The sequence below is a fragment of the Heloderma suspectum genome, chromosome W (assembly GCF_057233095.1).
Source record: "Heloderma suspectum isolate Gila_16-S chromosome W, 16-S_ref, whole genome shotgun sequence".
NCBI classification, from domain to species: Eukaryota; Metazoa; Chordata; class Lepidosauria; order Squamata; family Helodermatidae; genus Heloderma; species Heloderma suspectum.
The window spans coordinates 47614543-47629445 of NC_139475.1; the positions used below are offsets into that span (position 1 = coordinate 47614543).

General features: G+C 49.7%; 1 protein-coding gene across 2 annotated transcripts in view; it reads right to left on the reverse strand.

Moving 5' to 3' along the window:
* LOC146333988 (protein FAM174C-like) overlaps nucleotides 1-14903 on the reverse strand; it is a 76869-nt gene that overhangs the window by 21460 nt on the left and 40506 nt on the right. Inside the window, exon 3 of one of the 2 annotated variants that reach the window (XM_084825356.1) lies at nucleotides 9917-10271. The exons of the other annotated variant lie outside the window; for it this stretch is intronic. Within the exon in view, the coding sequence (XP_084681482.1) occupies nucleotides 10244-10271 (28 nt within the window). The 3' untranslated portion in view covers nucleotides 9917-10243. Of the gene's footprint in view, nucleotides 1-9916; nucleotides 10272-14903 lie in introns of those variants that run through there. 2 annotated transcript variants of the gene reach the window in all.

Below are 14903 nucleotides of genomic sequence, written 5' to 3' on the forward strand. Positions count from 1 at the left end.
GGGTCTACTTCTCAGTAAATTCTGCAATGAACAGTGCATTTAGGGCACACTTCCCTCACAGACACTGCCCTGTTTATCATCCTAGCCTGCACTTCCATGGTAGGAAAAGCTTCAGCTGGACTGATTTCTGCTTACTGTGCTTTTGCCCCCTCTCCCAGCAGGGAAAAGCTCTTATCTCTGATCAGCAGCTGACTGGAGATAAGAGCCTTTCCTGCTGTGCAATGAGAAAAGAGCCTTTGTCACTGTGCAGCAGGGGAAAGCTCATCTCCGATCAGCTGCTGGTTGGAGATAAGAGTTTTTCCCTGCTCTGGAGGACCTGGAGCGATTCAGTCCTGCTTACTTCCGAGATTTGTCCTCCTCCTCCTTAATTGTGAGTATATAAGAACATAAGAAGAGCCATGCTGGATTAGACCAAGGGTAATAACTCCTCCCCAAAAGAAGCAACTCCTGGACATTGCCAAAACATATGTTCAAAAGAAACATTATCTGTATTGCACTGCCTGGTAGCGGAACTAGACAATCTCTTGTTAAAGAGACGTTGCAATCTCCAATAGGCACGAAACAAACGTTTTGCTGAAGGAGATGCAACCTGGGATCCATAGATGCAACAGGTAGATGGAAAAGTGGCAATCCGCTGATTGGGCATTTTGTGGTGGTGCCCACAGCAGTTTCTTAACTTACCAGATGTGCCCACGGGCCCAAAAAGCTTGGGGAAACCTGGTATATAGGATTGCAGCCTTTTACTCCCTAAGGCTGCAATCCTACACATGCTTGCCTGGGAGTGAGCCCTGTTGAACCTAAGGGGACTTTCTTCTGAGTAGAAATGCATAGCGTTATGCTCTGAATGCGACTAGGGTACTCTATGGCCTGCTTTGCATGTGACGCTAAACCAGTCCACTAACGCTGGATTCTGGGTTGTCGCGATGTGTGAACGCGGCCAGAGCGACAAACCATGGCGTGTTAACCACAAACAACCCAGAAAGAGAACCCACGGTATGTTGCTGGATTGTGAACCCTGTGTTCTATAAAACGTGGGTTGTAATTATGTGCAAACCCAGAACTGTGGGTCGTTCATGGGTTGTTGCGGCAGGCTACCGAGGGAAGAGCAATTTAAAAAACCTCAGCCATTACACATGCTAGTACTACAGTGATACAAAGGCATTTGGGATACAGGGAAGATGAAGGGAAACAAACAACTCAGGGATTGAGAAAACAAACCATGGTTTGTTTGATCATCTGCCAGACAAACCCTGGTTAGCGCAACAAACCACGGGTTAAATAAACCATGGGTTAGCGTTACGTGCCAACCAATCTGTAAAATGGGTACATGTTTTCTAGCCTGCCTTTACCCTTTTTGCTATGCAGTCCTTTTTTGTTCCAGCCTCTGCCCTTTTCACAAAGGCTTGAGCCCTCGATATGTAGGGATGACGGAGAATTCCACCACGGATTTCAGTGAGGCCGAATGCACTGGCATTCAGCCCCCCGAAATCCGTGGCGAAACGGCCTTCCACCCCCCGCACACCCCCCCGCGGATTCCCCCCGGGACGAGGCTTACCTGGGGCGGATGTTCCGGACGGCGGCGGCTCCAGCAGCTGGTCCAGCAGCCGCCGCCATTGTCATCCTGGTCTTTGCCGTGATAGGCTACGTAAGTATTTACATAGCCTATCACAGCAAGCCAATTAAAAAAAAAAGGCGTATGCAAATGGCGGCGGCTACGGTGGCCGCCATTTGCGTTCCCTATTTTTCGCTGTTCTAGCCTACGTAAATATTTACGTAGGCTAGAATGGCGAAAAATAGGGAACGCAAATGGCGGCCGCCATAGCCGCCGCCATTTGCGTACGCTGGGTTTTTTTTGGGGGGTTAGCCCTAATAGGCTACGTAAATACTTACGTGGCCTATCACGGCAGCCTGGCTGGACGCAAACGGCAGCCACTATGGCGGCCGCCCTTTGCGTCCACACCACCACTTCTGCAGCCGGAAATCCAGCTGCAGACGGCCCTGGCCGGCTGCTCAGCGGAGCCTCTGCAGAGAGGAGCTGGCCAGGCAGGATTCCGGGGGGGAGGACCGGATCACCTCCCCCCCCGTCGAGGATTCCGGGGGGAGGGACGGAGCGCCTCCCCCCCCACCGCAAATCAATCCGCGAAAAGGTGAGTGAGTTTCGTACATCCCTATCGATATGCGACATAGATGCATGTTTATGTTTTGTGCCTCAGTGTGTACATAGCCTGCGGATACATACTTTTTTCATCCTTGTTTTGTGCTTGTGGGACATTGCGGTAGTCTGGATTTTTCTGGCGGATGGACAGCGGTGATCTCCTATAACCATCTGTGTGCGGAGTGGCACAATCTTAATGGCTTGAATTTCCACCTATACAGAAAGGTTACAGAGGCTGGCAGGGAGGATATTCACATATTGATCACAGAATCATAGAATCATAGAACAGTAGGGTTGGAAGGGGCCTACAAGGCCATCTAGTCCAGCCCCCTGCTCAGTGTAGGAGTGCAAGTCAGAGCATCCCTGACAGGTGGCCATCCAGCCTCGTCTTGAATGCCTCAAGTGTGGGACAGCCCACCGCCTCCCTAGGTCATCAGTTCCGTTGTCGTGTGGCTCTGACAGGCAGGAGGTTTCTCCTGACGTTCAGCCAGAATCTGGCTTCCTACAACTTGAGCCCATTATTCCGTGTCCTGCACTCTGAGTGCAGTTCATCTGCCCACCTCCTCCTCCAAGTCATTAATACAAATGTGGAAGAGCCCTGGGCCCAGGACTGAGCCCTGCGGTACCGGCTCGTTACCTCTCCCCAATTTGAGAAGGTCCCATTGGTAAGCACTCTTTGAGTCCAATTCTGTAGCCAACTGTGGATCCACAGGATCGTTGTTTCATCTAGCCCACTTGGAGCTAGTTTGCTCATCAGGATATCATGGGGCACTTTGTCGAAAGCTTTATAATCTTGCTTTATTGCTTTATGATCTGCTCCAGAATTTTCCCAGGGATTGATGTCAGACTGACTGGTTTGTAGTTCCCAGGTTCCTCCTTTTTACCCTTTTTGAAGACAGGGACGACATTAGCCCTCCTCCAGTTGCCTGGCACTTCCCCCGTCCTCCACGATTTCTCAACGAGAATAGACAGCGGTTCTGAGAGTTCTTCTGCCAGTTACTGTATTACACTAGGATGCAGTTCATCTGGCCCTGGAGATTTGAACTCATTCAGAGTAATGAGGTGTTCCTTGACCATATGCCTGTCGATCTCAAGCTGCAATCCTGCCCCTTCAGCCTGTACTTCGCCTTTGCAAGGGGGGTCATAGACCCTCTTTTGAGAGAAGACTGAGCCAAAGTAGGAACTGAGCACCTCTGCCTTTTCTTTGTCCTCTGTTATCGTTTTGCCATCCTTATTTAATAGCTGAACCACCATTTCTTTCCACATTCTAGGAAACTCTCAGGCTACAAAGGAAACAGCTACTCCACACAATTATGATTACCAGTAGGGGAGCCGAAGTGGAAGTTGGAGAAGTTGCCGGCAGTTTGAACAAGAACTTCCTGGCCAGATTAGCTTAGGGGGGATGCTCCTCCCTTACAATTGCGCCCTCCTATGTAGGCTATCATGCATAGCCAACCGGTTGGAGCGTCTGAGCTCCGCCTCTAACTTTTCCTCTGTATTGGCGCCAGGAGCGTAGCCAAGTCATTTGTAGTGTTAGAGGGGCCTGGAGATCCATAATGCTTGCTTGAGTTCGTTATTGGTGCAATTCCCATGCTAGTAAGCCTCTGGGCACATGCAGATGAGTCAGAAGGCCGATAACAGCCTTCTCAGTGCATTCCTTGCGAATGAGGAGAACGTCTTATCACTGATGTGCCTGAGAAGCAGAGTTTGTTTACCTTAAAGCTGCAGGTGGCTGTGCTTGAGGACCAAGCGCTCTTAGTTTATGTGGGGAATGGACGCTAGGGGGAGCTTGCTGCTGTTATGCTGCCTCACTGCTTACATGTATGGTAGAAAACCCATTTTACCCCATGGCTCGGGGTTCAGAGAAGCTGTCTGATCCAACCACTGGGTACGCCTGTGTGCTGGAAGTTACCCAATGAAGTCTCCTTGTAAGCAAACCTCTGAGTCTGACGTATCACTATCTTGGTGCTTCTAACCTAAGAGTTCAACGCCCACTGCGGGGCGACACATTTGGCGCAGCGAGCAGGTTGCCAAAGATACTGCCATGTTCAGGAAGGAGGATTGGGGGGTTGGCGTGTTAAACCGCCTCCCAGGCTGGCCACAGGAGGGGCTGTGGGGTCCAGCCGCAAAGCAGTTGGCGGTCCTGCGTGGCCCAACTGCATGGCCAGAGGTCGAAGACGACTGCACCCCAGTGGGCCTGGAAGCTGCGTCAGAATCTCTGCAGCTGGAGTGGTCAGCTAAAGAGAAGCGGTGTGCAGGACCTCTAGCGTGGTTACTGCTGACAGCTTTAGGAGCTGTCGGGCAGAAGGATTCAGAATGGAGGGAGGAAACAGCAGAACAGCCCAAGGCCGAGCTGAGAAAAGAACAAGATCTGAGGCTGTTACCTAGAGAAACGTTGCAGGACAGCCTGGCCTCTGACGAGGCGGGGGAGCGTGAAGCCGAAGGAGTAGCCGTTCGCCTGGTACGCCGAGCACGGAAGAAGAGTTGCCCACGGCGTCCCGAAGGGTGCAACCTCATCACCTCGCCTGATTGGGATGAAATCCCTAAGTGGAAACTGAAAATGAAGACCCAGAAGATGAAGACACGGAACCGAGTAAAGGTGAAGAATCAGCCCCCAGGGCACAGGCCAGACTTCTCTTAGAGCGGGAAGCACACCAGAGGACGGTCCCAAGGCAGAATGAAGCGGAGGGGCCACGTTGAAGTCCTCTGTCAAGGTAACCGTGTTTAGCTTCGAACTGTTCTAGAATTGCACAGAGCCTGTAGCTACTGACCATCAGCTATATGATTTCTGAAGTGTGTAACCGTTAAGCTTTTGCCGTGGGATTCCCTGCAATGACGAAATCTCACTCATTCGAGTGTCCAGTGTCGGACTGCCTGAGCGTGTGCGCTGAAGAGATCGAGAAAGTGCTACTGCCATGCTCCTGCAAGCTGCAACAAACGGTGTAAGCTGGGAGACCCCAACCTGATTGAGAAGAAGATATTGGAGTAGCTGTCTTCAAAAACAGTGAGACCTGTGTAGGCGGCTGGCTGACGCTGTCAGTGATGTCGCAACTGCAAACTAAGACTGCTTTCCTGTTTGAGACCCCAGCAAAAAAAGCTGACCTGAGTCATTTGTCGCCCTGACAAGGCAAAGATCTGACTGCCCTGTATCTCATCGTGTCGCGTTTCGGACTTGGGATTACAAATACAAACTGTGAAGTTTTACTTTGAAGCCCTGCAAAACACCCCGCCGCCTCCCAAAGAAGATTGATGGCTGCGTAAAGAATGCAAGTATAAGGTGACCCCCGCATCTCCCCGCAGCGTCCTGAATTGCGGCACGTTGTTTTGTGTGTGTCAGGTTGAGGGAGAAGAAGAAAAGAGGGGTGTGTGTGTGTCATGTCGTGAATCCCTGGCTAGCCTGTCTAGTGATCCCCTCCCTGCGCAAGCCTCAGTTTCCTTAGTCCTTGTTTAAGAAGTGTTTAAAGTATAATTGTTGTTCTGTTATTGTTAAGAGCCGTGCAGTTCAAAACCGCCCTGTAACTTTAAGTGTACTTTTGCAGAAGGGGAGGGGTTCGTAGCTCTCCTTTTCTCCTTGCAAAAGAGATGGTTTGGTTGTTTTTAATGTGTTTGAAATAGCTTAGAATTGAGGTTTCCAGGTAGACCCATTGAAAGCTCAGAAGCACTGGCAATGTCTTTGCGAGCTCCCTAGCTTGGACAGTCGCTTCCCCTCATCAGGCGATGAGTGTGTGTGTGTGTGGCAGGGGGAGTAGTTTTTAGAGTGAAAAAGTGTTATGAGAGCAAAAATAATGTCGAGGCCCAATGTAGTGAGGCCTTGTAAGTTATAGCCATGATTTGATTAGAAGTAGCCTGGAAGAGTTTAGGCCTATTCAGTTTTTGGAACGTCAGTATGTGAGCTTATCGCTGTGTGTTCTCAGGGCGGGGCCAGGGGGAGTCACCCAACTCCCTGTCCGCCGCTGGTTTAGCCTAGAGGGGGAGAGGGAGGCTGGAAGATGTCTGGTGAGAACCTGACAGAAGTGGAGTGAGATTTAGAGAAAGGTTGCCCAGGTTGAAGCGTCGCTGCTAGAAAGCTGAGGAGCGTCGCTCTGTTTAGACAGAAGCCTTGCTGAAAGGCTAAAAGCCCTTGTGGGTCGAGGGATCCGGAAGGGGTGTACAGTCACACCTTCCCTTTGAACTGATGCAGAGGCCTTTGCTGGAAACATCTCGTCTTCATTGCCCAGAGCCTCCTCTGTTTGGATCCATCGTCATCTGGGCTTTTGAGAGGCACTCTGCACATGAACTGGAACTCTATAGACTGTTAAAGGCTTGCCATGGAAAGTACTGTGAGGCTTTTCATAGCCTTAAACTCTCGTGGCTGTGGATTATGTATCTGTGTTTGTAGTCAGCTCAGTGTACGGCAGGCTGAGTTTGATCTGTGACTTTTGGACTTCCCTCTGCCAGAACTCGCGCAGCGTGGAGTTGCCGATGCGAAAGCGGTGGCCTCGAACTCTTTGCATGTGCGAGCATGCCCTTCCCTTGATCTTGACGGGCCCTGACCATGCAGCCTGGAGGAGCAGTACGATTGCTGGATCTGCTCCATCATGCCTCACCATGTGGGGGGTTTCCCGCTAATGGTGTTAGATTTTAATGAAAGCTTGTTGTGTGCATTTTATGATTTGTTAAATACTATGTGATATTTGCAGATGTCTTTACTGTCAGTTGCAACTCCAAATGACACCGAGTGTGGTTCCCAGTGGTTTGATGTTCGTGCCACCCAGGACACAGCCTTCAGAGTTAACATGCAGAGGGGCAAAGACAAGTAGAGAGAGACAGAGAGAAGGAGAAAGAAAAAGCGTGGCTGTGGTTGCCCCCAGAGTGAATTGGAAGCAGCTGATTATGCCTGGAGCTTACTGCCTGGGGGTGGAGTAGCCACAATAATGTAAGAGTTTTCTAGAAGGCAAAAGAGAGCCTATCCTAAATGTGCGTCATTGGGACTAGTGTAAAGCAGAAAGGTTTAAGTAAGTGAGTTTCTGTTGAAGGCAAACAGCCTAACTTGCAGAGAAGACAAGTGAAGGGTTAAGGCTGATGCATGGCACAGGGAGTTTTATGTAGACAGTTTGAAACATGATCTGCAGAACAGGCAGGTCAGAAAGAGAGAGAGAGAGAGAGAGATTTCTCTTCCCAAACCTGGGGCGGGGGGGAGAGGAGGTAATAGCCCACCCCTGGGCTGTTACATACAAGCAAAGTGAGAAGATACATCACCTAGAAGAGGAGTTCCTCTCCGACCCGACTTCAGACTGGTTTCAAGGGATCGGGGGGGGGGAGTGAGTGGTTGCAATAATTCTGACTGTTATTGGCTGCTTTATAGCTTTGTGTGCTTGCTCATATGGCTGCCACAATTTTAAAGTATACAGTTAAGTAGATGTCAACCCCCTGGTGATCAAGTGGCAGGGCAAAGAAGATCCGGCCCTCTGGTCAGACTGTTATCGGCCTTTGATCATCTAGGGGTGGAATGTATCAGCCCCAGGAGCGTAGCCAAGTCATTTGCAGTGTTAGAGGGGCCTGGAGATCCACAATGCTTGCTTGAGTTCGTTATTGGTGCAATTCCCTTGCTAGTAAGCCTCTGAGCACGTGCAGATGAGTCAAAGGGCCGCTAACAGCCTTCTCAGCGCATTCCTTACTAATGAGGAGAAAGCCTTATCAGGCCATGCCTGAGAAGTGAAGCTGTGTGTTTATGCTGAGCTGCAGGTGGCTGTGCTGAGAACCTAGTGCTGTTAGTCCATGCTGGGAATGGACACTAGGGGGCGCTTGCTGCTGTCATGCTGTCTTGTTGCTAACCTGTAGAGTATAAGACCCATTGTGCCCAGTGGCTCTGGGTTCAGAGAAGCTGTCTGATCCAACCACTGGGTACGCCTGTGTGCTGGAAGTTACCCAATGAAGTACTCTTTTATCAGTAAACCTTTGAGTCTGACGTATCACTATCTTGGCACCTCTAACCTAAGAGTTCAATGCCCATTGCCGGAGCAATACACCCGCTTCGCTCTGCAACGAACCTTAGCATCCCTCAAGTCACGCCCCTCACTCTCCTCCTCCCCCGAGACCTGAGTTCTCATGGAGGAGGGAAGCGGGGGGGCTTCAGGTCAAGCCATCTGTGTGCCAAGGTCTTGAGAAGAAGGCCTTGCCATATCTGAGCTCAGTAGGGAGGGAGCCTCCCCCAGTTCTGGCTGTTCCCATTCTGAGTCTGAGCTGCTAACTATCTCCACATGCTCAGATTCATTCCTGACAGGCAACCCTTTTGTGAGAGTACCCATGACACGCTTTCAACGTTCAAAGTATGCCCACTGACCCAAAGCATTGGGGATCCCCTCCTGTATTCACTGACCACTACCTGCTACTTTCCACAGGTGTCCACCTTCTCAGATTGCTTCTTTGCCTGATCCAAACACACCACCTCTGCTTCCAGGTGGCTGAAGGACCTTTCGTCTCTGGGACATGCCCCATTTTTCATTTTTCGGGGTGGCAGTTGCCATATTTGCCCTCAAAACACATTCTGGGAAAGCAAACATGGCAGCCAGCAGCGGGACAGAGCTTTGAAGAGCTCTGGAAAGCTTCACCTCCCACGCACACCTGAAAAATCACCCCATCCTCTGAAATCACCCACATGGTCTCCCACTTTTGCAGATTGTGAATTAAGCTATGATTAGGGATGCCAGGGAAATCTGTTTTGAGGTGGAGTTCGGCAAGTTTTCCTAGGGTCCCCCCCCACCCCAGACTTCATTCCGGTTCATGCTGCAGCACCTGACTCAATCTGCAGCAAGTTCGGCCAGTTTGTGGATTTTCCAGGCATTTTGCACATTTTTCCACAGGTTCTGCAACTCGTGCAAATTTCTGAACAATTCGCACAATTCCTGAGCAAGTTGTGCAAGTTATGGCTGAATTTGCACAAACCTGATTGTAATTTGTGCAAATTCAGCCGTTATCTGCACAAATTGCTCAGAAATTTGTGGAAATTGCTCAGAAATTTGCCCAAATTGCTCAGAAATCTGTGCAACCACTTAGAAATTTGTGCAAATTATGGAAACCATGAAAAAATAATGTGCAAAAACAGTTCCTGGAGTTTGGGGGAAGCCCATAGCTCAGCTTGTGAACACAAATTGAGTCATATATGTCACGGAACTCTGTTGAGTCAAAAAAGAACTGGATTTCCCAGTGACAGTAGGGATGTACGAATTGTATACCTTCAGTGCCGCTTGACTTCCGCAGTTTGCGGCCGGTGCTCCGTTCCGCCGTTCACAAGCCCCCGGAATTCTCCCCTTTTTTTCCGCTCCGAAAATTACAGAGATAAATCCATACCGAAAAGTGTAATTCCGGTGCCCAGCCATCTCCGTGAGTCTGCATAACTTCCGTAAGAATCGCTATTTTTTGTAAATCTTTACGTATTTTTTTTAAATTGAAATCCTCCGTCTCTGTTTACTTTCAACCAAAGCACTTCCTCTTCCTAGGGGCTTCCCAAAAGAAGGCTGTCCTAGGTGTGCCTGAGCGATAAACTCTTTGTTTAAAGCAACGCTGTTTTAAAGAAAGAAAAAACCTTTTAAAATGACCATGCTGGTCCTAGAGCGGCATGGTCATTTTAAAAGGTTTTTTCTTTCTTTAAAACAGCGTTGCTTTAAACAAAGAGTTTATCGCTCAGGCACACCTAGGACAGCCTTCTTTTGGGAAGCCCCTAGGAAGAGGAAGTGTTTTGGCTGAAAGTAAACAGAGACGGAGGATTTCAATTTAAAAAGAACACCCACGAACAAGGCAGTGAGCACAATTCATTTTTTTTTTTTTTAACTAATGTATTTATTATCGGAATATACTACACTGCGTTTTTATTTACAAAAATTCCACGGCTCCTTGCAGACGATGAAAAAAAAGCCGCATGACTGCTGGCTCCGCAGGACCTCGTGGTGCCGTTCCACAGAGGATTCCGCAGAGGAATTCGAAATGGGAATTCGATCCCATTTCAGTCCGTGGCGGAATTCTCTGACATCCCAAAGTGACAGACATCTCTAACGGTGGTACTCAGTGCTGGTGGTGCATTTTGGCCCAGTGTTACCTGACAGCAGGTTTCTATCCCACCAAGACTGCTATTTGTGACCTGGGAATAAAAACGAGAGGTTATTTGGTGCAGCTTTCCCTAAAACTCCCAGCATGCTCTGGTGAGTGCACATCAACTTTCTCTAACCTAGTGCCATCAACTCCCAACAGCCCTCTCTGGAATCCATGCAAACTTTCAACTGAACCCCCATAGATCCCCGTCTCTTCAGTGAAAAACACGTCCTGGATGCGAGTACAAGGCTAAGGTTATCCCATAGTGTGCGTGTGTGTGTGTGTGTGTGTGTGTGTATGTGTGTGTGTGTTCCTACCAGCCCGTCGTGTGGTACAGAGGGTGGGGAAACCCAGAGACATCAAAAAAATAGGTGACCTTATGATATCAAAGCACGGGCTACCCAATAATGTCAAGGGTTACCCAATGATATCAAAACATGGACTACCTAATGACGTTAAAATATGGGCTACCCAATAATGTCAATGGTTACCTAATGATAGGGATGGGGGAGAAATCCGCCATCGGCCCCATTGGGGCCCGTGGCGGAATGGAGCACTCACCTCCACCTCCCCGCGGAATCCTTCCAGGTCAGATCCGTCGCTGCCTTGATCCTGCGGAGCCAGCCGCCTGCTCCACGTCCCTGATGAATGTCGATATGGCCGGCAGCCATTGCCATCTGTATCGCTGTAAGTCAGTCTCCGGACGCAAATGGCGTAGTGGAAATATTTGCGTAGCCTATCACGTGAACAGGGATGCAAATGGCATAGTGGAAATCCCTGTTCACGCGATAGGCTACGCAAATATTTGCATAGCCTATCACATCAAAAACCAGGGACACAAATGGTGTAGTGGACGCCGTTTGCGGCTGTAAAGCTGGTAGATTAACCTAAATGCAGCCGTAAATGGCTGCATTTAGGCTAATCTACCAGCTTTACAGCCGCAGACGGCACCCATTACGCCATTTGCGTCCGGAGCCTGACTTACGGTGATACGGCACAGCAATGGCTGCCGGCCGTATCGACATTCGCCAGCAAAGCGGAGCTGGCGGCCGGCTTCGCAGGATCAAGGCGGAGTGGAGCCGTCCTGGATGGATTCCGGGGGGGAGGAACGGATCGCCTCCCCCCCCCGCAGACCCCCCCTGGAACGGGGTAAGTTATCCCCCCATCCCTACCCAATTATGTCAAAACATGGGCTACCCAACAATGTCAAAACGTGGGCTACAAAAACATCAAAACATAGACTAACCAACAATGGGCTACCCAATTATGTCAAAACATAGACTACCTAATGAGGTCAAAATATGGGCTACCCAACTATGTCAAAAATAGGCTACTCAATGACTTCAAAACATGGGCTACCCAATGATTTCAAAACATAGGATCCTCAATGATGTCAAAAACATGGAGTACTGAATGTCATCAAACTATGGGCTACCCAACGATATCAAGGGCTACCCAATGATGTCAAAACATGGGTTACCATGATGGGGGAGAATCTGAGACAGGGGTTGTTGAATTTCCCAGCAACCTCCCCTTGTGTCACATGGTGTTCACCCTTAAACTGTGCCCCTTAAATGTTGATATGGCCGGCAGCCATTGCTATCTGTACTGCTGTAAGTCAGTCTCCAGACGCAAATGGTGTAGTGGACGCCGTTTGCGGCTGTAAAGCTGGTAGATTAACCTAAATGCAGCCGTAAATGGCTGCATTTAGGCTAATCTACCAGCTTTGTGGCCGCAGATGGCGCCCACTACGCCATTTGCATCCGGAGCCTGACTTACAGCGATACGGCACAGCAATGGCTGCCAGCCGTATCGACATTCGTCAGCAAAGCGGAGCTGGTGGCTGGCTCCGCAGGATCAAGGCAGAGCATTTTATGATTTGTTAAATGCATTTCATGATTTGTTAAATACTACTTGATACCTCCAAATGTCTTTAAGGTCAGATACAACTCCGATGATACTGATTCCCAATGGTTTGATGTCAGTGCCACCCAAGACAGAGCCTTCAGAGTTAGCACACAGAAGGCAAACAATTCCATATAAATCGGAGAGGGATTTGAGCAGTTACATGATAGGATAGGATGGCTTACCCCATTAAAGGTGTATGCCCCACCATGGCCATTAGTGTGTTGGGAGGAGGGATAGATCTGTAGAGAAGAAGCGTGGCTATGGTTGCCCCCAGGGTAGATTAGAAGGTGCTCCCTGGGACTGTTATGGGGGCCCCATAGGTTTGTGAATGCCTTAGAGAACCCTGCAGTAGGGAATTACAGGGCCTGAAAGGTGAGATGGCAACGAGACATTTTCAGTTCGGCTGATTATGCCTGGAGCTTATTACCTGGGGGTGCGGTAGCCGCAATAATGTACAAAGTGAATATTTTTGGAAGGGCGATGGAAACAGCACTGAACAACACTGCTGAGGCACTAGAAGCCAATGGGATAGAGATGACAAGCATGAGAACTGCTACTTTGCAGAACCGCCTGGCTTTAGATATGATTACAGCAGCCCAGAGCAGTATTTGTGCCATGTTGCAGCAGGAATGCTGCCTGTACATTCCTGACAAGCAGAGTGTGATAAATCACAGTGTCAGGGCTCTATATGTAAGAAGATTCAGCCCTCTGGGTAAGAGGGGATTGTGACGTGAAGATTCAATCGCCCTTTGATCATCTGAGGGTGGAATGTATGGGCCCCAGGCCTGTAATCAAGTCACCTGTAGTGTTAGAGGGGCCTAGAGATCCATAATGCTTTGCTGAAGTTCATTATCGGTGCAATTCCCTTGCTAGTGGGCCTCTGAGCATGTAAGATGAGTCAAAGGTCGATAGTGCAGCCTCAGCATATTACATGCTAACAAAGGCTAGTGTCTTATCCGGATGTGCCTGAGAAGTGAAGCTTGTTTGCCTTAAAGCTGCAGGTGGCTGTGCTGGGAAAGTTCTGGTTGTTTTCCTTTTGGATAAGTGCCGTTAGCCTACGCTGGGAATGGACGCTAATTAACGCTTGCTGCTGTCATGCTGCCTCACTGCTGACATGTATGGTATAAAACCCATTGTACCCCTTGGCTCTGGGTTCAGAGAAGCTGTCTGATCCAACCTTATTTATTTATTTATTTATTTATTTATTTATTTATTTATTTATTTCTATACTGCTCAATAGCCAAAGCTCTCAGGGCGGTTCACAAAAATTAAAACCAAACAGCACACAATAAAACAATATAAAATATATAAAACATTAAAACCACAGTATAACAATACAACCACAATAAAACCTAGCAGCAGTGCAGAAATCTAAAATACAGATTTAAAACAGCAAAGCTAAAAGTCTAGAAAGCTAAAATGCCTGGGAAAATAGAAAGGTCTTCACGTGGTGCCAGAAAGAATACAGTGTAGGTGCCAGGCGAACCTCACTAGGGAGCTCATTCCACAGCCGGGGTGCCACAGCAGAGAAAGCCCTCCTCCTAGTAGCCCCCCGCCTCACTTCCTTTGGCAGGGGCTCGCGGAGGAGGGCCGCTGAGGATGATCTTAGGGTCCAGGCAGGCACATATGGGAGGAGGCCATCCTTCAGATAGCCTGGCCCCAAGCCGTTAAGGGCTCTGAACGTTAACACCAGCACTCTGAATTGGGCCCGGAAATGGACCGGCAGCCGGTGCAGCTGAAAAGTACCGGCGTAATGTGAGCTCACTGGCCAGTCCCTGTGAACAGTCTTGCTGCCCTATTTTGGACCAGCTGAAGTTTCCAGACCGTTTCCAAAGGCAGCCCCACATATAACGCATTGCAGTAATCCAGACAGGAAGTTCTCAGAGCGTGGATCGCTGTAGCTGGGCTCTCTCTGTCCAGAGAAGGGCGTAGCCGGTATACCAGCCTAAGCTGATAAGAGGTGCTCCGTGCCACCGAGTTCACCTGTGCCTCAAGCGACAGTTCTGGGTCCGAGAGCACCCCCAAACTACGAACCTGATCCGTTGGGGGAGTGCAGCCCCCTCCAGAACAGGTTGAACATCGCCTAGCCGGGCAGAGGAGCCACCCACTAACAGCACCTCCCTCTTGCCTGGATTGAGATTCAGTTTATTGGCCCTCATTACCGTGCCCAGGCCCTGATTCAGAACAGCCTCGCCCTCGGCTGGGTTTGATGAGAACGAGAGACGGAGCGGGGGTCATCCGCATATTGATTGCACCTCAGCCGGCACCTCCGGATAGCCTCCCCCAGCGGTTTCATGTAGATGTTGAACAGCATGGGGGATAAAACAGAGCCCTGTGGAGCCCCATGGCATAATTGCCATGGCACAGAGCAGTAATCCCGCAGCACGACCTCCTGGAGTCGGCCATCCAAGTAGGAGCGGAGCCACTGCAATGCCGTGCCTCCAACTCTCAGCCCAGACAGCCTACCCAGAAGGGTGCCGTGGCCAATGGCATCGAAAGCCGCTGAGAGGTCCAGGAGAATCAGCAGGGTCGCACTCCCCCTGTCCCTCTCCCGGCAGAGGTCATCCCACAGGGCGACCCCGCAGTTTCCGTTCCAAACCAGGCCTGAAGCCCGACTGAAATGGATCTAACCATTGGGTACGCCTGTGTGCTGATGGTACTCAATAAAGTACTCCTTGTAAGTAAACCTGGATCTGATTTATCACTATCTTGGCACCTCTAAATTAAGAGGCTTACTGCGGGGACAACAGCTGTGAGCTGGACAACGCTGTAC